The 23,776-nt window shown below is 43.8% G+C and overlaps 1 protein-coding gene across 1 annotated transcript in view; it reads right to left on the bottom strand.

Annotated features, from left to right (window-relative positions):
• Nucleotides 1-3,951: 3,951 nt before the first annotated feature.
• Nucleotides 3,952-23,776, bottom strand: part of mRpL38 (mitochondrial ribosomal protein L38) — a 42,403-nt gene continuing 22,578 nt past the window's right edge. Inside the window, exons 7-9 of the mRNA XM_077646655.1 lie at nucleotides 16,417-16,504; nucleotides 11,055-11,236; nucleotides 3,952-4,176 (exon numbers count right to left, since the gene is read on the bottom strand). Coding sequence (XP_077502781.1) covers nucleotides 4,037-4,176; nucleotides 11,055-11,236; nucleotides 16,417-16,504 — 410 coding nt within the window. The 3' untranslated portion in view covers nucleotides 3,952-4,036. The remainder of the gene's footprint in view (nucleotides 4,177-11,054; nucleotides 11,237-16,416; nucleotides 16,505-23,776) is intronic.

The following is a 23,776-nucleotide window of genomic DNA, read 5'->3' as shown; positions in this document are numbered from 1 at the left end:
GTTCCTTTTGTTGTAAATCGCCCAGAAGTTACTGATTGTGCAGCAGACAAAAGGTCCTAACAGCATGATAGAACGGCGTGCATAGCACGCTTTCAGATTTCGAAATCGAAACTGATGATCCTCTTTCAGTATTATATGGAAGTCAGCTCAGACTTAAGCATTTGCTGCACTCTGAGACATTCAAAAACGTTTTTTTGTCATTAACAAAAAAAAGTTGTTGCTCAAGGACCGAAAATAAGGATAAAACAGCATGATCGGGCGCCGCACTTCAGTCTCCCAGCCATTCAAACCGAAATTGAGGGTCATCATTTAGCGCCGCCTAGCGGCCAGTCTGCGCAATTTCGTAGCGATCTCGGGGCCCATTGAAATCGAGACGCTTCAGGCATGTTCTTCAGGAGGCATTGGTCTATTGTACCCATTTTCCACGCCTCATCGCTGTGAAGCAGTGAAGCCAACCCAACTAAGGCTTAACGGCGGCCTCGATTGCCTGGCTCGCTTTACTGCCAAGGTGGGTGCGGAAACCATCTGTACCTTAACTTTATAATAATTTTTTTTCTATTTATAGCATATGGTAACAGGATTAGGCATCTTGTAATAGGCATTGCCTAGTTTAAAACCACCGTACCTGCGGCTTTGATGCGAACCAGGCTAGGCCTAGCAATACCCAGCGAGCAGCGCGCTCTCAGCAGGCTGGCGGGCACCGCGTCGCTGCAAGAAGCGCGTGACGTGGGTGCAACGTACACGATTGTAAGTCGACCCCCCTCGCCCCACATCACATTTCTGAAAAAAACTTGGAGGTATTAACACTTAGCCTTTGATAATAGAACGCGATAGCACTATCCTGCGGCCTCCGCTTATCGCCAGCCGCTATCGGCTGCCACGCGCCGGAGCGCCCATGGGCACATTCCAAAACGAAAATGGATTAGTCACTGGACTACTTGTCCACACTTGCGCTATCGTCCTCACTAGCGCTGCCGTCGTGATCGCTGCTGCGGTCCCACAGCTCGTCGCTCTAACATCGTCGCGCAGCGAAATCCCGCACTTCGCAAACATAACGACATCGCGTGGAACAGCTGAAAATTTAGCCTCGCTGCTGCTGTCACACCTGTATCACACGTTGCGAACGTCGAACTTGCGGCCCGGCGCGCAGTTCGTTTCTTCAGCGTAAAGAATGACAGCCATCTTGAATGTAGCTGTGAACTAACGCGGTCGCCTACCGGAACCGGAGCAAAAATGTCGAAGCACTGCATTAAAAACGTGTGAAACGCGGCCGGCAGTATAGTAGAATGCGTAACTACGCGTGAGCGGCGTCGGCTCTTCCGTCGGCTATCGACACCCCGGCGACACTGCGGTTCCGAGTGGGGGTGCCGCCGCGATTGGAACAGCGGCCCTTCCGTCAACTGTCGACGCTCCCCTGAGCGCGGTTGAAAGTAAAAAAAAAAACTTGGACGATGCCTATTGAGAGTAGAACGCGAATGCATTATCGGGCCGTCACCGCTTATCAGCAGGCGCAATCTGCGGCCACGTGTGGGGAGTGGGCTGGTGCCGGTTTGCTGCTCATCGACAGCCACCATCGGCCGCCTCGCCCGGGATGGGATTGCTGGTTCTGCGCGTTGACATAGCAGCTGCTCAAGGCCAGCACCAAGAGCGATTCGACGGAGCCCTGCAGCGAAAAATGCAACCACACTGTAGCATGCCTGATATCTCCTTTGTCTCGCCTTTATTTATGGTGCGATGCTTTGGTTTCGATTCTAAGTCGACCCCCCCCCCCCCCCCCACATCGGATTTTCAAAATTTGAAAAATGGGTCGACTTACAGGTATTCTTGCTTCTGGGTTACAGATATGCCTATCTGTAGCGAGTTTCTTACATAAAATAATTGATGTATCAAACTATCAATTCCTTTTTAGTTTGAATTCGACTGTATAAAACTTGTTAATTATATCTGCATAACCTCCGAGAGTCGTACAAGACTTTAAATTGTTTGCAGGAGCTGATCTCGAATTAAGGCTTTCGGTAAACTTAGATTGCCGTGTTAGCTTTTGCTCTTGAGTGCATGGACAACGCGACTAGTAAAGAGTTACAGCGAAATCAGTTGTCAGACGCATCGCAGCGTCTTCAGCACTCCGAGTCCGAAACAATGAGGTCGTGCACGAAACGATTTTGACCCATGGTTGCTTTTTTATGTACGTCTTTATATCTCGGTTTTCCAGTGCCCTCTGTACGTGTTATCTTCCATGCGCTTGCTTGCAGCCATGGTGGACAACCTATGCGGTAAGGCATGATGTAGTGGCTTGGAAATGTCATCAGGCTGCGGTAATTAACGCGCCAAATATCTTCAAGAGATTGAAACCATGCGTGAAGGCGATACCCTTGCGATATTGAAACTGGATATCGCCAAAAGCACGCTCATTGGCTTAACAGTTTGCGCAGAAAATCAAGCAACGTACATATGTGAGGCCGTCCTGGCAACTTTCGCTTTCCGAGCTTAGGGTTGGGCTGTTTTAGTCGAAAGCGGCAGTCGCGAGTCAGTCGATCCCCTGCTGCTGTTTTTCAGCCTAGTGACTATTCGGGTACAGCCCTCTGCTGCAAAAGTTGGGACGTGCTAAACGCCACCAGCCTTTTCTGAAGGTGATGACGGAATATTTAGAACAATAAAATAGGGCAATGGGCAACCTTATTACCTCACTGCTTCCCAATCGCAATGTACAGCATATACTCTTCACTTTCATTAATTCGAACTGCGTCGGCATTCCCATGGAGTTCAAATTAACGAGCTTTTATTGTATGTCGCTACACGGTACCCTACTCAAGATACCGTGCAGCAACATACAGCAAGCTCGTTAATTTGAACTAAATACTTGAAAGGTGATGGCATGACCTCAGACCACCCAGATCAGCTACGCAAGAACCACAAGAAAGTGTTGAGCTGGCTTGCATACGTGCACACAGGTCTCTCCATTAGGGGAGGGGGGGGGTGAAATTCATGGTAGCAACCAGTCATGTCTTCTGGATGGTAGGGCAGGATACACTGCAAAATTTGTGCCTGCCTTCCCAATGTCTGCTAGATGTGGGGGGGAAGCTGTCCTCCTTGCCCCACAGTGTGCACACCTATGCTGGTTGATACACGCACGGCCAAAGGTAAACGGAGCACGCTATTGCCTTCTAACATTTTTCACTCGCTTTCTAATCGAGAGACTGGCAATTGTGGTATGTGCAGGCTAATAGTAGACGATAGTTCGCTTTCTCATGAACAAATGTTTCCCGATGTCCTACAGGAAAGGCGAGATTGCAATTAGAACGGAATGGAGTGCTCCGTTTACTTATGTCCGCACCTGTACATGATGGAAAGAGTGAAATAGCATGAAAACAGGACGAAAGAAAGAAGTGACGAGTCATTTGTCTTTTTCCCTCGTTATGTCTTCACTCTGCTACACTCTTTCCAGCTGAGCATGCTTGTCAACTTTAGCAAATCTTACACATTTGAAATGCAGTGGAGTGTTGCAGTAGAAAACATTTTTCATACTTGGAAAATGCTTATGTCAAAGGTGCAAAATTTAGACTGAAAAACCTGTTTCCAGCATACATGCAGCAGATTTTGCCCAAAGCACTTGATGTCTGCAATTTTTTCTAATATGGTCGTGTGTCGGTCCATGTAGCATCCATAACAAAAAACTGAATAGAGCAACTTCCATCTATTTCTGCAGCCTGTACAACATTGCATATTAGCTATGTGCGGTGGTGGCAGACAAAGCATCTTAAAGTGTTAAGGAATAGGAAGCTGTCATAAAAGCACCCTCATCACCATGAAATCGAAGAGCCAGGCGCAATCTCCACAGCAAGTTGCAGGCCTTTACGTGGCACAGCAATGCAATTCAGTTGATGCTCGTGTGTCCAGCATGCTTCAGGTACTAGTACATGTTAGAAAGATATGGCAAAGCAACTCTTGTAATTCCTTGTCAAGTTTTTTATTTCTCTGTACTCTTTTAAATAGCTATGCATGAATGAAAATGAAAACTGCACATATACAGACACACTCATGATGGCGATGATTTGGCAGCCTTTTGCTCAGCCCACTTGCGCTCAAACTCTTTCTGCTCCCTCCACGCTTTTACTTTGGGGTCCTCATACTCCTCCTCTGGGTAAATGCTGAAAGGCCTCAGGTCCTTGTATTTTCCTGCATGGGGAACACATTAAATTGCACGACTTCTTTCCAAGGCAGTGTGTGTAGTACACCCTTTCAATTTTTTAACATGAACACGCGAGCGTCGCCTCACTGGTGCAGTGGTGCTCAGGTGAAGCAGAACGGAAATCGGGAGAAGCAACGAGCATGCGCACTGATCATGCCTCTGTAGCTAGCGTCGTCTGCTTGGCTGTTCTGTTTCGTGCGAAGCAAGTTTTATGGCCGAGTTCTGCGAGTGTTTGTTTCGTGTTCTATCTGCTACGTGTTTGCAGCTTTAAACTGGTGCAAACGCGTTGCGTTCCAAGCACGACTGTACAGGCCCCAGTTGTACTATTTGCGGGTAGCGTGTCGAGAGCATTTGCTTTAACGAAATTAAAAAAATCGAGGCTCCTCTTCAATCAGCTTTTCATAAGTAACGATTGCAACTGGTTTCTTGGCCATGCTAGGCAGTTCCCAAATCTACGCTTTTTTCAGAATCACCCATGCTATATGCAGTGGATAAAAACAATTGCTCGCAGCTTCTTGGGCCTCCGATGCATAAAAGCCGATGGTGCACAGGGGTTGCTTCGCACTAATGAGAACAGCCTAGCAGACGAAGCTTACTCCAGGAGCAGGAATTGTGGGTGTGCCCTTGCCCTCGCAGGCTTTCTCCTCTCCTTCTTCTCCCGGCACAGCTGCGGCAAGCAGTCGACGGTTGCGCGTTCAGGTTAAAAAATTGGAGGGGTGTACATTCATGCCCATCACAGAAAAGTCTACAGAGAAAAAAATAATTGAAGAAACAGTTTTGCAATGAAGAAAAAAAAAAAGCCATATTTTAGCCCGTGGCTTCTTTTTAGGGCTTCAGTGCTTTGAAAAACAATATGCATACAACGAAGCCTAACAGCTTCCAAGTTGAAAACAACTTGTTACAACCACACACTGTTACCTATAATACAGTAAAACCTGGATACAGCGAAACTGACAAAATTGATGCAATTTTTCGTTACATGCAGTTTTTAAATGAAGACTCGAAAGGATAATACAGAAACAAAACCAAAATAAATTGAGGTGAAATCACCTAGCAAATGTTCACAGTAACCTCCCATCATTCTAAGTTATAAAAATGGAGAAGCCTTTTGCGATTGTGCTTATAATGAGACTGTGGCAGCAGCTGTCACCATTTCTGCCATGGCTCGCACAACGGCGCTACGCATTTTGGAGTCGAGGCAGGGGTTTTGGAGGCACCTGCCTCTCCGTCGCGTGTTCCTTTCTCGGCCTGCCCGACCTGTCCCGGGACTGTCCTCGCATTGCCACACTATCCGCCATCCTCGCTACTGGTGCGCAGCAGCTGCTGGCACTGGGATAATGTGATTGATTTGGTTTATGGGGGTTTAATGTCTCAATGTGACTCAGGCTATGAGAGACGCCGTAGTGAAGGGCTCCAGAAATTTCGACCACCTGGGGTTCTTTAACGTGCACTGACATTGCACAGAACGCTGGCCTCTAGAATTTCGGCTCCATCGAAATTCGACCACCACGGCTGGCAGCGAACCCACGTCTTTCGGGTCAGCAGCCACATAACATAACCACTGAGCCACCGTGGCGGCTTTGGAATAATGTGAATTGAGCGGCGCCGATGGGCACACATGGCTTGTCCCATGCCTTCTTTGCTACGTCTTGTTGTTTTGCGCAAATTCTGAACATGAACTGTTGCAGAGCAGCTTGGTGTAATGCTACAAAATCGCAAGCCCTGTAAACTGCTGTGGACACTGCTGCATTTATTGCGGAGAGGGGCGGATAGTGCTGGAGAGCGGTGCGTTGTGTCACCTGTGTTTGCTCACTGCGATCATAGACATACCTGTGGTAACATTTTATGTTTGATCGAAAGAAAACTTTCCCACAATGCCGTCAAATTTTAAGTAGCGCAGAACTAAATATTAAATAGTTGGCACAGTGTGTTTGTTATATCAAGCTGAACTGCCAGGACATCTTCGTTACCTAGAGATAACAAATACACTCACTTCAATGGGAGCAGCATCGTGGAATTGAGAAACCTATTACTAATGAGGAATTCACTGCATGGAGGTTTGTTACATCTATGTTTAACAGTAAATTCAACAGTGATACAGGGTAGACCACTACAAAATCTCACTGAAGGTTCTGGAATATTTGGGGCAATGTCTGGGGACATTCGTGCTGGAGATATATGCCTCAAAATGCACAGATTTTCAACAACTAAAGTTTGGGGGGTTGCTTACAATACAGAGGCGTCGGCAGTCGCTACCTGAAAGCACCCAGTTACATAAATACATGTAATAACACTTCCACTGCAATAGTACTTGGGGCACAACACTTCCACTGCAATAGTACTTGGGGCACCAGTCTCTATGTCAGAGCACGTAGTCCACTACATGGTTTTTTTTTCAGTTTCAAAGGCCTGCAGGCCAGCTGTGTTTGTTCATAGTACAGTAAACTTCGGGTAAGGTGAACTCTGTTAAGATGAATTCTTGGATAGGAACAGTATGAGAATATTTGGTTGGTTTCCGATAGACCATGTAAAAAAAAAAAAAAAAGGCTTAAGATGAACTGTTTCACACGTCCTTGGGTTAAGATGAACTCCGCATAATGGTCCTCTCAAAGCGCTGCGAGGCCCTCTCTATGCAAGCTAGGGGAAAAAATTAAAGGAAACAAAAACTTCCTCGCTAGAAAACATACCCTGCAAGAGGGGTACATGTAGCATGCTCAAAGCTTTTTTGGGGGCAGTTCTGATAAGACGAACAAATTGTCATGGTCTCTTCAAGTTCATCTTAAAGTCTACAGTACTTTCATTTTTGCTGGTTGGCAAATAAGTCACTACTAACTCTAGCATGTAGTACACCATCCTTGCATGCTGGCATGTATTATGAGGTATTCTGAGCTTTGCCTATGACAAATATATTTGAAAACAAGCATGTATTTTGAAAATTTTGCAAGCTTTGTTGGTTACAACCACTGCACCGAGCTTTAGTGGTAATATAAATGACACAAAATTGGTGAGTACATATAACTTCAGCGGCTTAAGCCTGTAACACCCATGCACTGAAAACGCATCAATTTCTAGGATTTCATCACTATAAGGTCCCTTCATTGCAGAAGTATAAAGAACTGGAAGAGTTATCACAGGAAAGGTGATTACAGCATAATTATTTTTAGGTAATTCTGATAATTTCAAGAAATAAATGGACAGCTTATTTTCGTTGCGGCTAGTATAATACATGCAAGGAAAAATTATGGAAGCTCTAGGACTACATACGTACTTTGGATACGAAAGCATTGTTGATAAAACTGTGCACAAATATCAAAGTGCATATAGTAAATCTAGAGCAAAATTTAAAACTTCCCCATCCCCTGCCAATGCAATAGTACGACCACAAATTTTTGGCCATTCTGCTGTTAGGGTTGCTTTTGCATGAATTTATCTTTTAGCAGGCCTCCTGCACCTCTGGCATCTAACACATTGATATTGCACAGATATATATGTTGAAGACCATTACTTCAAATACGCTAGGAATTCACCACTGATATGAGCAGAAATGAAAATTATTTACATGTTTACACTCTGTATCACATTTTATATGCCATGCATTACGGGGTTGATTTTTGCAATAGTTCTTGGTGTTCACCCAATTCAAGAGATAACTATTTACCCTTTCTTTAATGCCCAGTGTCACAGATCCATTACATATCGTTTGCACACCATGTACTCATTCACGCAGCTTGCATACAAAATTTGACGTCAATGTGTTCTCAGTAGCCAGCGCTTTGCAGTAAAAATATTTGGCACCGCTGTGAGAAAGCTGTGTGAAGAAACGGGGGCACGAACAAGCAACTTCCAGGGCAATGTACAACAATTCCTCGTCTCTCATTTTCTGACAACTGTTGTGAGAAAAATAAGAAGTATGTTGGATAAAAAATTGTTTACTGCCTCTGGCTCTTTGAATTGGTTTAAGGCCTTTGATCCATTCTTTCAAGCAACTAAAACTAGCTGCACAAAATGGACCAAATAACAATCGTTGCTGACTGGCGACACATCCTAACAAAGTTTTGAAATTGGCCTTTGAATGTGGGTACATTAGCCAGCATAATGTGGAGGTAACAATTTTTTTCTTCTTTGATTCCTTCATAATTTGGGTATTAAACAGTTAAGATGAGATTGAAGAAGTGGTGTTCGGAAACTTTGTAATGTGCACAGCTATTAAAAAGAAAATCGACAATCAAGATGCTTATTTTCCTGTGGTGGAAAATTTAAAATTCTGCAAATTTATAACTAAAAATCTGTAGTATTCTATGCAAAACATAATGCACCCCCCTTCCCCCCCCCCCCCATAACAAATATATAACTACTCTTGAAACATGCCTTGCACACTGCAATGATGCCTTCATTAAAACTTTATGTGGCTGTTGCAATTCAACGCTGGTCCTTGCAGCTTGTTTGACACAATGCCCTCTGCGAATGAATTATCTCTGACGATGCCCCAGTGCACACTCCTGCACATGTGGTCGTGCCTGCAAGCAGGACACAGCCCTAACAGAGTTTGGCCTCTGTCTTCCACTCACTTTCATTCCCGGACAGCTTGGTACCGTCATAACAGCATGCCCCGAGTGTTATTCAAGACTAAAAACATCTTTGCAACAACAATTAAATATTTTTTTCGAAAACCAGAGTTGTGACTGTTTTCATAGAACAGTGTGAACATGTCACTAGACCTGCCGTGCTTGACATGCTAGCAAATTGGACAGTAAGCATGTCAAAGCATTAGCAGACCTCCCCTCATTACTAGATTCAAGTTTTCAAGAGTGTTCAGATGATGAAATTAATCTCATTCCCATCTTTCGACCACTCCTACTGTTGTCAACAACATAAAAAGAAAAAATGTGGCTGCTAAAACACAACTCCAACGAAAATACATGTTTCCGCGGAATTGTGGGGAACTAGGAGCCCTGTCTATAACTAGGGGTTGGACTTCTTGGTTTTCACTTTTTTAAAATTTGACTAACTTTTTTCTGTTTTTATTTCAGGACGCTACTTCCAGTTTTTTTCGGCGTATATTAGTAATTCTGATGAATGAAAAACTCACTTTTTTCGGTGACATAATGTAGCAATCCTGTGTGTTCAAAAGTCATTTAAACTCTATCTCAGTATATCTATCATCCTGAACAATTTATTTACCAGTAATTAACGTGCAAATGGTAGTACTTGGAGCTGTGCTTCTAGAAAAAATTGCGACCGTCATTAATATCGTAACTCAAGATGCATGAGACAGCTGGCAGACAAAAACGGAAGTGGAAGTTTACTTTTAAGAACTAGGTTTAAATGTTATCGTCGAGTTGTCACGCTGCGTAGAGCACGAGAGCGGGGCATCATGTGGTCTGCGTGTTGATGGCACTGATGGAACTGCCACTCAATCGTCACGGTAGCCAAAACATACCTTTTCGTGACGCCCACTCGCGGTTTCGTGTCAATGTCCTAAACGTATTTGGTTAACTTATTTAACCGACTAACTGCTCAAAACCACTCAATCGTCACGGTAGCCAAAACATGCCTTTTCGTGACGCCCATTCGCGGTTTCGTGTCAATGCCCTAAACGTATTTGGTTAACCTATTTAACCGACTAACTGCTCAAAACCACTCAATCGTCACGGTAGCCAAAACATGCCTTTTCGTGACGCCCATTCGCGGTTTCGTGTCAATGTCCTAAACGTATTTAGTTAACCTATTTAACCGACTAACTGCTCAAACCAGGAGATAGTGAAGAAACAGTGCTTAGCTAGAAGACTGCGACGAGATGATGCTTCCCGGTACTGTAGAGGCATGGAAGCTAGCGGAGCAATACCTCAAATCGCGCTACTGCGCTTCTTATCCTACAATACCATCGACGCATCACGCCCCTGGCTTCCCTACTTAGTTAATTTTCAACTTTAAGTGAGTGTAACTCACATTCAGCAGCCAGCTAGATATGTCTTGCCAGCAAAGTATACTGACCTTTTTGGCTAAAAATTGAATTGAAAAGTGAATTCGGCATACTTTTATAGTTTTTTTTTTAGTTTAAACTGCAATGACCAACCCCTATCTATAACTGTGATACAGTGCACTTCGATACACTGAATCAAGGGTCAGTGGCGATTAAGGGGGAGCACGGGTTTTTAAAGCGGAAGTTTTTGGCGTAGAACAATGAAATTTGGCACATTTATTGAGAAGAGCACTAAATGAATACAAAAATGACATTTTAAATTTTAATGTGCTTCATTGCTCTACCAAAGCTGCAGAAAGCTTGGCCTGACAACAAAACATAGTAGGAGCCTAGAGTCACTCGTAAATTTTAGCCAAAGCAATGGGTTCAAGCAGTGGCATTCTCCAAAATTTTTATGAACACAAGTTTTATTTTCTACACATAACATTATATCCATACTTGCATAATGCACTCATTATCATCATGTCAAATTAGTGAGAGTGAAAAAATGAGAAAGTAATTCAGAAATATAGAAGCATCACTGAGTAAAGAAGTCAAGGAACACAATGCAACAAACCGCATTAAAAACCATAAAGCCATTGCCATGCTACGCTTTCTTCAAGCAGGACAGCCAACTCAAAAAACTCATTTGAGAAAACTGGCATTTTCGCGGAGATCTCAGCCAGTTTTCTTGCTACCTATGGTCACAAACAAACATTTTTGAAGTAAGTTTTAGTTGCTTCCGGCAAAAATCACACGATATAATATGAAAAACTTTATAGTTATGAAATCTGGTGTTTTCTAAAATTCAATTCGAGATATTCGTGATTTGAAAGCTGCGTCCCCCCTTGAACGATGCATCTGTACATGCAAACCTCTTGCGAGGACCTGTCAGACACTAACCAATGCGAAAGCGTTCCTTCCTCATCTCATCCACCAGCCAGCTTGGTGTGCCTTGTGGAATCTTGTAAATATTGGGGTACTTTGGCATGGGTGGCTCATCTTCCAAAGGATTGAGAGATTTCAGGCGCTTAAGGTAAACTTCTTCACGGATGTCCCTTGGGTCCCGGTACATGTCAAGGTACCTGCACATCACACAGCAAAAAGAAGCATGAGAACACTTCTATTTAATTACAAACCATCCTGGCTGTCTAACGTGGATGTGCGGGCTGCATAAATAACAAACACTCCTTTCCTTAATGTGATAAAATGGTCTTTGGTAAGAGCAGCTTAAGTTGAAGTAAGGAAAAGGGCAGTCCGATTCGCAAGCCAACCTTAGGCCATTTTAAGAGGGTCATACGAAACACACTCTTATCCCAATAATATGTACGTGTCATGGGAGCGAGGCTAGCGGAACAATTCCCCCTGCATTCTTCGTTTTACTACTGTAGAAGTTAACCTGTGGGATGGTATGCAATATATACAACGCAGTATGCTTCAGAGGGACTGCACAGAATGAAACTCTTAAACCGGCTCAGTTTAGCACCTTCTAACTTATGTCTGGCCACAAGCAGCAACAGTCGGGAACCATCACCACAGCATAAGTGGTAGTGTCTATGTCACTGACGTTGCCTCGTAAATGGTGTAGTCTTCGCGCGAAGCTGCAGCGTTTGGTTTCTTTTGCTTGCAATTTTTTTGGCTATGGCTAGTTCACATGAATATTTCCTTCAATAGTTTATCATATGACCTCTTTCTAGCCGAAGAGACCCTCGTGATTTACGTGCCATGTATCTTGCTGCAAGATGCTGCGGTGTGCTTATGAACAAAACTGCTGTTCTATGAGTGAATGCGAAGTCTCAAGAAAAAGTCGATGTTGGACTGACAGCAAGAGAATAGCGCAAGTAATGCCAGACGACATGTGCGAAGGAACTCGAAACATACTTGGGTATCGTTGAAACGATCCATGAACGAGCAACTTACACAAGTTAGCAAAGAGACCTGTGAACGAGTAAGCTATACAAGTGCACTTCCTAAAGGTGAGCTTTCCATTTGCTCGCCTCCTCTTGTAAAAGCGCGCCCAGCTTTTTCAGATGTTCACAAATCAAAGCCATGTTGAGCAGCTGCTACACTTCTGGTTTCATTCGAGTGCTGAACCTAGCATCGTGATTTACACTGTTTGATGTGGAAGTGTTGAAGGAAATGTTGCCGCTGGCCAACCATCACTACTTCCACAAACTCGTTCTCGTCTTGCAAAAACAGACCTCTGGGGAAGAATGTCTGCACGAAATTCCCGGGCACTTAAAACGCAGTATTAAGTCTGCCTCAAGTATAGCGCTTTGAAAATGTGAACTGAGTCCATTACTCGTTAATTAACATTTGCCTTTCTGCGCAGCCCACTTCCAGCATCCCCCTGCTTTACAAGCACTGGATCTCTCGCTCTGTCAATGGCTGCGTCGCAAAAAGAGGCAGTGCTGGAACTTTAAAGTGGTGATTGTGATTTCTGCATATTTATTCAGTAGTGGGTTGCGACCTTTTGTCCGTTGCCCTCTCCCCTTTAATATTTTCTGTGAATGGTACAGCTATACTCAGAATGCTGTATTCTTTCTGGGACACTGTTTTAAGTTTTCATGTTTTTGTTTGCAAAATAAACAGTGCACTAAGTAAACTGGCCACAATGGTGAAGCTTTTATGAACCTGAACGTCAAGCACACTTGGCTGCATATTGCATATATTCACAAATCATTGCTTTAGGAAACAAAATATTAAGTGGAGGACTGTGTTGAAAATTAAGCCCTACATGTGCTATTGCGTATTAGCTTGCACTTCATTGTGTTGCTCTGTCAGTAATCTACTGTCTTGTATGTTGTTGTACTGCTGTGTGGAGCTGACATTATGGTGGCGATTATCCAGCAAGCAGCAAAAAAAAAGGTACATCTAGCTTTAATTTTGTGAAGCATAAACATTGCACTATTGGGTAAAAGCATCTGCTGAAGGAATATTTTCTAGTTAAGTGTAAAAAGAGGAATAAGCTGAGCACTGTACAATGCCACCTCTCCAACTTGTGATAAAATCTGAATATTCCGTCTTATTTATTAACAGCCTGTGGTGACTACTGGCCACAGTAGTATTTGTCTGAACATGCAAAACAATACAGCCTTCACAGCTGTGGCGTCTGTGTAAACACGGCAGAAGTGACTGACATCACTTTCACTTGCCCATCAAGGGTTTTTCAATCAATGTGTCACAAAGTAATCCTTGGACACGTGTTTTCAGATTGCTGCTCTGATATCTACACAGAATTCAAACACGTAAGAGTGTGGAGGCCTGGCACATGCAAGAAAACATAGCTGACTACTAGTTCTGTTTTGCAAACCTGTTGCGGTAGGCAAGCTGAGAACAAGTAGCAGAAAAACATTTTGAGAATATAATGTCTCCTTAACACATTCCTCGTAGCGATTTGCTAAAGACATAGTAACTGTAGCTGCCTGCTTGTGCTTTTGGGCTTGCACTGTTTATAATTCATGTATGTAACAACCTGCCCCATGTAGTGCCTCCACATGCAAAACGCGTTATACCGATCTAACAAATTATAGAAAGCATTTTCTACTTTACGTAACCTGCATTATGGCCACTCACTTGCTTTTTTCTTATTGTTCGCTGTCGATATTTTGTGGCGCTAAGAACACAATGTGATAAAAAGCCGCTACTGGAAACATTACTGCAGATGCTGACAGACTGGAGTGACCGAAACACTGGTCATGGACCAGTGGGTTGACCAGTGGGTGAAACCAGCTGCTGTACTGCATGACCGAAAGAAGCTGGCTGAACAGAGCAGTGCAAATTGTTCTTTTATCCTCACACTCTTGAGCCCATCTGCACCTGAAGAGTTGGCTATACATTTGGTTCCTTTGTATTTGTGGCTAACAAAAGACTATGTCTGTGTGTAATACACTGCCTGCTCACCTTGGTAATGCTGCAAGTGATAGCAAATAGAAGACAAAAGAACACTTGGCAGATATAAAACTTTAAAATTTCCTCAACAGCCAAGGCAAACAAAGTAATTAAGTGACACTTCTGCTAACACAGTGTAGATTGACAGGCTCACTATTTTGTAATCCACAGGCCATATAAAGCGTATGGCACTAACCAAGCTCAAAAGCAGCGCGCAAAATACAGTAAGCTGTATTTCTTCACTCCCCAAAAGGGCGTATGTCAAAGCGTGTTTTCGGTTTCCTGGAACCATGCCTGCTGCTGACAGCTGACAGAACATGGGTTTCATTCAGTACTGTCTGTGCTGTGTCACTACATTTTCAGCTTTTTTTTTCTATGCTTTGTTGACAGTGCAGTGAAAATTCCCTCAGGGTGTTGCCCACAAGGATGAAAAGCGAGCTGATGTATTTGGTTTGTTAATGTATTACTCACTAAGCAGCTGCAACAAAAGAGTTTGAAATGATGTTCTTGTTTTTATGTGTGGTCTGTTTCACTGAAAAAGGGGCTGATAAATTTGCCCAAGTCATAAATTACCCATTTTAAAGGCTATAGCATGCAGCTCCTGGTGCTGAAATATGCTTCTTAAAATTTCTGGAAGGCTTGTGCTATTACCCAGAACAAAATACTATTAGGAAGATTGGCTGCCCTAGTCAAATATTCTGGTTTCAACATTGTTTTGACCTCAGCAACATATGAAGGCACAGTGACTAAGCCTGAGAAGAATTTTCAAAACACAGATCTACTAGAACTAAACAGGAATAAAAGAGGTCAAATTTCTCCCTTTCACCACATAAAAGCAGATCAACTACAAAGCCACAGTTCTGTCAAGCATAATCCAAGAATTCTGTAGATAGCACGCGAGCCAGCCAAGCAAGGCAATCCTGCACTCAATACATATTTCAGAAAAAGCTATAAGTACACAACTGCATGCGCAAGCATGAGAAAAAGGCAAAAGAGGACACCGTGGATCAGTTTCATATTTCAAAGTAAAACGTCTACAGACATAAAAAGGATAGTACTGCGCGATTTAGACACACAGGAACAAACACGACAACACAGGTGCAGACTTCCAACTGTTGGAAGTCGTTCGTGTTTGTTCCTGTTCTCCTGTCATGTCTAATTCGCGCAGTACTAACCTTTTTTCTGCGATGAACCAACTAGCCCGCAAGAACGTTCTATTTCTACAGACATGTTTTTGCTGTTTAAAACTGTGTGAGCGAGATTTTGTTTTCAGTGTTTCACTGTAGTTCAAAACGTAAGCCACTTATGTCGATATCAAACTAAAACTCCACTGGCACACAGTATTGAGAACATTTTTAAAACGCACATTTCTTTTATTTAGCGTCCACTTTGTAAACTTTTCACTTACGTGAGCACTGACAAAAACTTGAATTCTTTCCCACACACCACAATGTTGATCATCACTTCAACTGGAGTTATACACGCACACACTCATGAAAATCATGTTCCAGCAACCGAAAAACAACCAAAAAGCCAGGTTCACTCATCGAAACTCATGAAATCACCTTTCACAGCCCAAAGCAGGAGTGTTCGGAAGCTAGATGCGCTGCGGAATGAAGCAACCTTCGTACATATGTTGCACGGTGTCGAGGCATGGAAGCAACACTGCTCAAACCTCAAGCGCAAGTATGTGGCTCCGGCAGCCACTGTTGTAACTTGGTGTACTCATATCTCCAAACGCTTGCTGCGTGCTTCACTCGGTGCTGACATGCAAACGCAGCACGGTGTACTGCTCCGGTACCCGCATCTGCTCCAGTACAGTAATTTTCAGGATCCCTGAACACTCGCAACGATGATTTCATCCAGCTGCACTTGTATCACACCTCACCGCTGGTCGTGAAATCAACAAGCTCTGCAGTCCGCCATGTTGTTTACGATAAGTAAGCACTGAAGGTAGGTCCACAGCTACTTTCAAATCGTTCCTTTGAGAAGCGCTAAAGTGCCGGAAAAGGTGTCATTTAAGTATAAGGTTGGTTTCCGAAACACGCCAAGATGCTGTTAAGTGACAGAGGAGAAAACGTAAGAATAAGGTCCGTTTCTGAATACGGGGGTAAGACCTGGCTATGATATCCAATGTTATTTAGGTACCAGCAGCGCTTAATTTCAGGAGTTTCTTCTAAGGCAGCAGCTACCCACTGCTTTGCGCACAGTAAGACAAAAGCTATTTTATTTCATCAAAGAAAAAAAAATTTGTTACCTATATCCACATATCATAAAAAAAGCACACTTAAGACACACTTTCCAATAGTTTATCACAAAGCAAAGATTTCAGCCTTACTCTCAAGATAAACAAGAAATTTTGTGAACAGCTTACGTGTTAAAAGGCTGCTTGTGAGGGTACAGAACTTGCTTTGGGACGTATTCTGGAGGGTGGACATACTCAAAAGTGGGGACTCGCATTTCTGGAAAGCAATAATTTTACAACATGTAACTCCTATACAAGCTCAAAATGTAAACAATACAAGTTCACTCATTCAAGTTAGAACGCATAATGTAGGAGTGAAACAGTTGCTAGACAATTCTGTCACGGGTAGTGATGACAATCGGGCAGCTCGCAGGCGTGAGGAGACCATACCGATATGTCACCTTGTGCAGAACGGCCGGCACAGTGGCTCAATGGTTTTGGCGCTCGGCTGCTGACCCGTAAGACGCAAGTTCGATCCTGGCTGCGGCGGCTGAATTTCGATGGAGGCGATATTCTAGAGGCCCATGTACTGCGCTATGTCAGTGCATGTTAAAGAACCCCAGGTGGTCGAAATATCCGGAGCCCTCCACTATGGCATCCCTCATAGCCTAAGTCACTTTGGGACATTAAACCCCAATAAACCAAGCCAAACTTTGTGCGGAACTGTACAGGCCTGCAGAATAGCCATCGGCAGCACTGACTGACCTTGGTACTGACATACAAAGACTGGATTCAGCTGGGTGCATTATGGCGCTTCATATGCGAGGCAGCCATAGCTGGCCTCTATTAACCCCCCCACTCCTAATCCTCTGTGGCCTCAAGCCATCCACATGATAAAGGTTTTTCTATCAACTGCCAGAAAGACAGCAGAAGGCTTTCAAAGGAAACTGATTATTGGGCAAACTTGGGCCCACAAACAGAACACAACTAGGCAGCAGCCATGGCAGCATGCACACGCGATGAACATGGGGTTAAGAATGGACATCGCTCCAAGTTGTGTTCACTTTTGAGATAAGGCACCCAAAGATCGAACAAGAACCTTGAATATCACAGAAACTGTTGCAAGCTAGTGGCAATCATTCCAGACAAATCTGGTTGCGTCTCATGTGACAACAGTGTGATAAGACTACATGCCGGCAGTGTTGAACAAAGCACATGGAAAGAAAAACAAAGTGTTGTAGCGATATCATTAATGCAAGTGCTCTGAAGAACCATAGGCAAAATGTATAGTCAATACACTTTTTCCTTACTGAAGGTCAAATTTTTAGGTGCTCAAAGAGAGCATATTGGTGTAACATAATGGGTAATTTATGTATGAGAAACAAACCTGTCATTTCAAAAATAGATATTTCCCTGCATTGTTTTTTTTTTTCAGCAACATTCCTCTAAACAGCAAAAGTGAGAGCGTTGTCACACAGCTCCTCACCACCTATTGTAAAAACCGGAATAAAGGTCGAACTCAAAAAACCATGGCGAAAAGTAGACCCCCGTCTTATATGCCAGTCATTGGCAGAAAAACTACGGAAGTCTTGCAACAATGGGCAGCTGAAGTCAACAGCCTCCATCACCATCGCCATCAGCAGCAGCGTGGCGTGGCGACGTTGTGGCAACTCCATTTTGTGTTTCCGTTGTTGCAAACCTATTTTGGTTAAAGGCTGCTTTTTTACGTTTTGTTTCAAAATGAGCGGAACCCGACAGCAATTCACCGTCGCTTTCAAGAAAAACACGACTGGGAACGTGGAAGCTCACGGTAACCTGGCGGCACAGCGCAAATTTGGAGTACCTGAAAACAGCATTCGGTACTGGCGGAGGCAGAAGCTGCATATTACAACTTGGAGCAACCAGAAGAAAACATCATTCCATGAATGCACCGCAGCGTATCCAGAATTGGAAGGAAAGAATGCGGAGTTCGTTCGGGAGCTGCATGCAAGATATCTGTCTGTGACTGCCGAATGCATCCACGTGAAAGCAGTAGAGATCATGGCACGGAGCGGCGAAAAAAGCGAGAGTAACGTACACATGCGCCTACCTCGTTTGTTTTCACCGCTCCGTGCCGTGACGATAAGGTGCTGACAGACATGCGGGTCGATAGGCGCGCGATACTGTTAAAAAATCGGCCGGGTGTACATACAACCTTTGTTAGATAAAGTTCCGAGACTGAGTCCATTAAAAAAAATGCATTTAGCATTGAAATAGTTTGTTAAGTACCCCTTCAAAATAGTCTCCCTTGTAGTCTATACACAGCTTCCAACGCTTCTTGAGGTCTTGGAAACAGTTGGAAACCGATTCTTTTGGCAGGGCTGTCGGCTCCTTTGTCGTGGCGCCTTGAATGACCTCCACGCTCCCCATCCAGCGACCTTTTAGGGCTCTCTTCACACGAAGAAACAGGAAAAAATCGCATGAGGAGAGGTCTGGCGAGTATGGCGGATGGGGAAGTACAGTAATGCTGTGCTTGGTGAGAAATTTTGTCACGCTGAGAGCAGTGTGCGGCCTCGGGTTATCGTGGAAAAGGCTCCATTGTCCAGTTGCCCATAAGTCAGGGCGACGGCGTCGCAGTGCATCACGCATGTGTTAGAGCATGCGGATATAAAACTCCTGATACACCATCTACCCTTGTGGGTCAAACTCGTGGTGTATGACACCTCTGGCATCGAAAAAAACTATCAGCATCGTCTTTGTTCTGATCTTCTGTCACCGCACCTTTCTCGACGCCAGAGAGCTTGTGGACCGCAATTTGGCGCTCTGCCTCTCTTTCAGGATCGTGTTGAAAACACCATATTTCTTGTTCAGCAATGATGTTGTCAACGGATGCAGCATCCTTCTCTGCCTCGGAGAGCAAACCAGCGCTCACTGATGACCGCGTGTCCTTCTGGTCCTGCGTGAGGGAGTGCGGCACAAGCCTGGCATTCAGCTTTCGTTTCCCCTAATTCTCACGCAAAATTTGGTGGCATGTTGTCTTACTAATGTCTAGAGCATCTGATAGCATGCGGACTGTAATGGTGCAGTCTTGCTGTACGATTTCCCTGATCCGAGCCTCGTTGTTTTCATTCCGCGAGGTTGAAGGGCACCCCTTCCTTGTGTCGTCTTCCACCGCCGTTCTCCTCGAAACGAACCTCTTGCACCACTCGAAAACTCGCACCTGCGATAATGCCTCGTTGCCGTAAGCGTCGCGAAGGAGCTCATACATCTGTGTGGCTGTCTTGCCCAGCTACACACAGAATATTATGTTTACACGCTGTTTGAGGTGGACGTCCGTCTCGCCACATTCATTCACAGTAGAATGCGCAGGCGACTAGCGACAACGTATTTTTCTACATGTAGTGACATCTAGCCGCTGCCACAGCAATTAACATAAATAGATCAGATTAGCACGAAAGGATGGCGCTACACATACGCACCAACATTTGTTTTGGGGATAAATGTCTCGAAACTTAATGAACAAAGGTTGTATAGGCAGCATATAAATGAAAATACATATTGTCACCATTGTGCAGCCTGTTCAGTCGCATCTGTTTCAAGGTAAGGGTGACTTTCGATACTTTTTCCATTGAAAAAAATTTTTTTCATTTTTATTTTAGAATTGGTTAGTTGGGGGTCCACCTATATTCCGGTCATACCTATAGTCCGGTTTTTACAGTACCTTCAAAACAAAAAAAAGAGCATGGAAGCACTGCAACTACCTCGCAAAGCCTTCAAGCATGGCATGCACATTACCACTTATCTAGTAAAGCACTGTCGTTCCCTAAATGTCTTTTTAATGGGAATACTCTCTAAACAAAGCCACAATTGCCTATCATGCATTGTTTGGAACCACCATACTATTTCTTCAATATACAACACCTTCAGCATTTTTCAAAAGTCTTAGTATTTAACGTTTTTAAGTGCACTTGTACAGGCATGAGACAAACAAACAAAACCTAGCAGCAATTTCTAGAGCTGCAAGTACAGCAGACCATCATTAAGGTGAACGACCTCACTGACAACATACTGACTATAAAGCCTAGATACAGAAAATGAAGCCCACAGACACTAAAAAAATGTGTGGAAAATCGTGCACACACAAAAACCGGTGAAAATGAAAATGTCTCCAAGTGAGTTCTGGGGAAGTGAAAAGGGCAGACATGACTTAAGTTGTCCTGAATTGTTTATCCCTTTAAGTTGCTTTGTACACAATTGTGTGCACATCGAACTCGCAGCTTTTTCTTAGTGTGTGCTGCTCCTTGCAGTGATTTTATTGTTTAAGGTGAATTTAGCATCCTTCATGTCGCGAGTAAGACTGCTTTTTAAGCCATATAGTGAATGCAGCAAATGAGATTTCTCAGAACAGCACGTCGTCTGCCATTTGTGCAGACAGGTTTTGCCACCAGTAATAATTTTTTTTTTTACAATTTCAGTGTGTAATGTGTATCTTCAAAACAAAAACTGATGCTGCAATTCTTCGAGCATTTAGATAACAATTCCTGGCATTTCGATTTGTTATCTGCATCAGTTATGACAGTTTTTACAAAATTTTGTATATCCCTGTAAATTATTAACCGTTAGAACTCTACACTGGAAATTTAATGAATTCTCTTTCTTGGAGCTTCAATATAATATTTAGGTGCAAAGATATTTTTTTGATGGAGAGAAAGAAGGCGCCTGAAAAGGTCAAAGAGAATTTTTAAGCCTATCTAGCACACAGGACACTAGGCGACACCTACAAACTGGCATGTAGGCGAGTTTGCAGCATTTCTCTTTTGGCGAATATCCGATACTGTTAGCACAGTATACTTGCCTTCTATCACAACAGTGTGCATCCCCATGCTTTATAAAGAGGTTAATTGCAGACTTGATATTACACTTTCTCCTTGACTGTGCCCATTTTTAAACCATTAAAGCTACTCCTTCTCTCCCTTTTTTTTAACAAGCCTGGACTACTGAGTCCCAGACTTTTGATGACCTTGTTAATTTACTCTAGCCCTCTTATTGCAAAAATGAGTAGCCACAATATTTTTCTAAAAGAAAACCTGCATTTTGACGACTCAGCTTTTTAAATTCAGTCTCAAGAAATCCCTCAAGATTGAGCAGATTTCAAAGGGTTAACAAGGTATGAAGATGCAAGGTACAGAAGAAAAATCTTCCCAAGACAAGTAAGCATTTGCTTCAGCAAGCCACCCAACTGCTTGGAACTTGGCTACTGTAACCACACATGGTATGTCTATTGCGCACACATGAAGGTGGTCGTCTGGAAGTTTCTGCTCCACTTTCCCAGGGCCTGGTGGAAAACTGGCCCTTATGATGAGCTGAGAAACTGATGCTAGGTGGTACATGTCCAATAAAAGTATTGGCAGGAGGGTCTACAAAGGGAGAGGGGGAGGGGCTATATGATTAAGAGACAGGGCATCGCCACTCCCCAGTTACATGGTTGCCTGGGGTACTTTTTGATTACATTCTAGAATGAGTCATAGGTAGTGCTGGTCGCACTCTGAATCGGTCCTCGAGTCCAACCGCACAAAGCTCCTGTAGCTGATCGGTTAAGCACTTCTCTGCTCTGGTATAAAACGCAGCCCCTATCCTCATAGTGCCACCTGTCTTCAGTGCATCCCACCTAGTCTCCGGCGACTGGTGCGTACAATTACAAAACACTTGCCACGAACGTGTGCATGCCACTGCTGCTACAGCCAAGCAGTCTCAAGCACCTCACCAGCTGCATGCTCTACATCAGAGTTGGTTCAAATCCAAAATAATTTTTTGTGCCATTGTTATGTGTTGTTCACTTGCCGTTATTTCTGAGACATATGCCCCAACAAAAACTGTTAGGAGATACTCCGCGGATCGTTTGAATGCCTTAGCAGCCCAATATTCATTATATCCGAGGTCAACACACTAAGTTCATTACATCCGAGGTCCAGACACAAAAGTTCGTTCTACCTGAGGTGGCATATGCAAGTTCGTTATATCCGAGGTTAGCATACAAAAGGTGGTTATATCCGAGATGGCATATCAAGGTTCGTTGTATCCAAGGTGGCATACTAATGTTCGTCATATCCGAGGTAGAATATCAGATTCGTTTGCAGGTTGCACCTGTCACTGGTTACTGCCACTAACAGTTGCCATTTCTGCTTGCACAGGAAATTTAGGTACATGAATGAATGAAATAAAAAATAAATTGCACCTCATTACAGTAGCCCCTGGTGAAGCACCATGCTTGGAATGCTACATGTTTGTGGGAGGCCAGATCCACAAACATGCAGCAGGTTGAACAGAGGACAAATGCTCTCAGGATGCTGCCTGTAAACGTGCAACATCCTCAAGCCGTTAATCACACGCGGTGCAACTGAATCATGTCGCAAGAGGAGAGTGAGAGCCGAACCTCTAGAACACCTGCGCGTGAGTGCTACTGCTCTCTCTGCACACGTCCACATATCCTCTCACCTTGGTGCGTTTCCCTTCTCTATTCCTCCGCCTTCCTCTCCCTTCCCCTTTACTTCCCCTCTTCTTTCCTTCCTGTAGAGGGAAGGACAAGGAGAAGGCATGTAGATGGGACAACGAAGTCGGGGACAGCTAGCACTACAAAAAAATAAAAAGCGGCCTTTTCCCTGTACATGTTTTTCATAGAAAAAGAGAGAAAAATATATCAGCCAGGAAACACCTGAACACGAAAATTTACATTAAATCCAGTAGATGCCAACCATAACCTGAGATTTTCGAAGGTCAACATCTACTTTTTATTTAACCTATCATACTTGAGAATGATACGCAGTTTTGCACACTGCATATGGCCACTGCCACAGCCACAAGCTTTACAATACATATCATATTTACCCGAATGTAACACAACCATGATTGTAATGTGAGGGTTGGCTTTTGTGGCCCATAAAGAAGAAAAAAACAAATACATATCTAACGCGAGAAACGAGGCCACAGTACATGGAAAGGTGGGCAGAAGTTTGTGAAAAAAGAAGTGCTTTAAAAATGGCTTTGATGCGCCTCTTTTGTCTCAAAGCGCCCGCACAAAAGATTATCAGATAAGAAAAATGCGAAGATAAGCACGAACTCCCACCGTGCTGTCACCGTGTTGACTGTGAGCTCCAGAGGCCTCGTAAAAACAAAACTTCTCCCAGTCGCTGAACTGCGCAACGAGCCATGCCCCCCAAATGTCGGTGGCCGTTCACGGCAAAATTTAAACAAGTTGATGTCTCACACGCAGAGTAGTTGGAAAATTGTGCGGCAGCATGCGAGCCCAATGTAGCCAAAAAGTGCGTCAGATACCAATACCGAGGAATGCAGCGAGGGTGCCTTTTCACATGAAATCGTAATAAAAAGCCTTCCGTGCACCTGAGCGCATTATTGCCGTTAGCGTAAGACATCGACACTGCAGACATTAAGGCAGTCTGCTGAACTTTAACAGAACGAAACGGAGGCCTTTAAGTCTCGTGTATTCTATCGTGTTTCCTTGGGATGACGCGTAAAATTTGCGCTTGGTACACAAATGCGCCGCCTCTGGTGA

This window comes from Amblyomma americanum, chromosome 1 (assembly GCF_052857255.1).
Source record: "Amblyomma americanum isolate KBUSLIRL-KWMA chromosome 1, ASM5285725v1, whole genome shotgun sequence".
Classification (NCBI taxonomy): domain Eukaryota; kingdom Metazoa; phylum Arthropoda; class Arachnida; order Ixodida; family Ixodidae; genus Amblyomma; species Amblyomma americanum.
The sequence above is the reverse complement of the archived record's forward strand: the minus strand, read 5'-3'. Positions and strand labels throughout refer to the sequence as shown.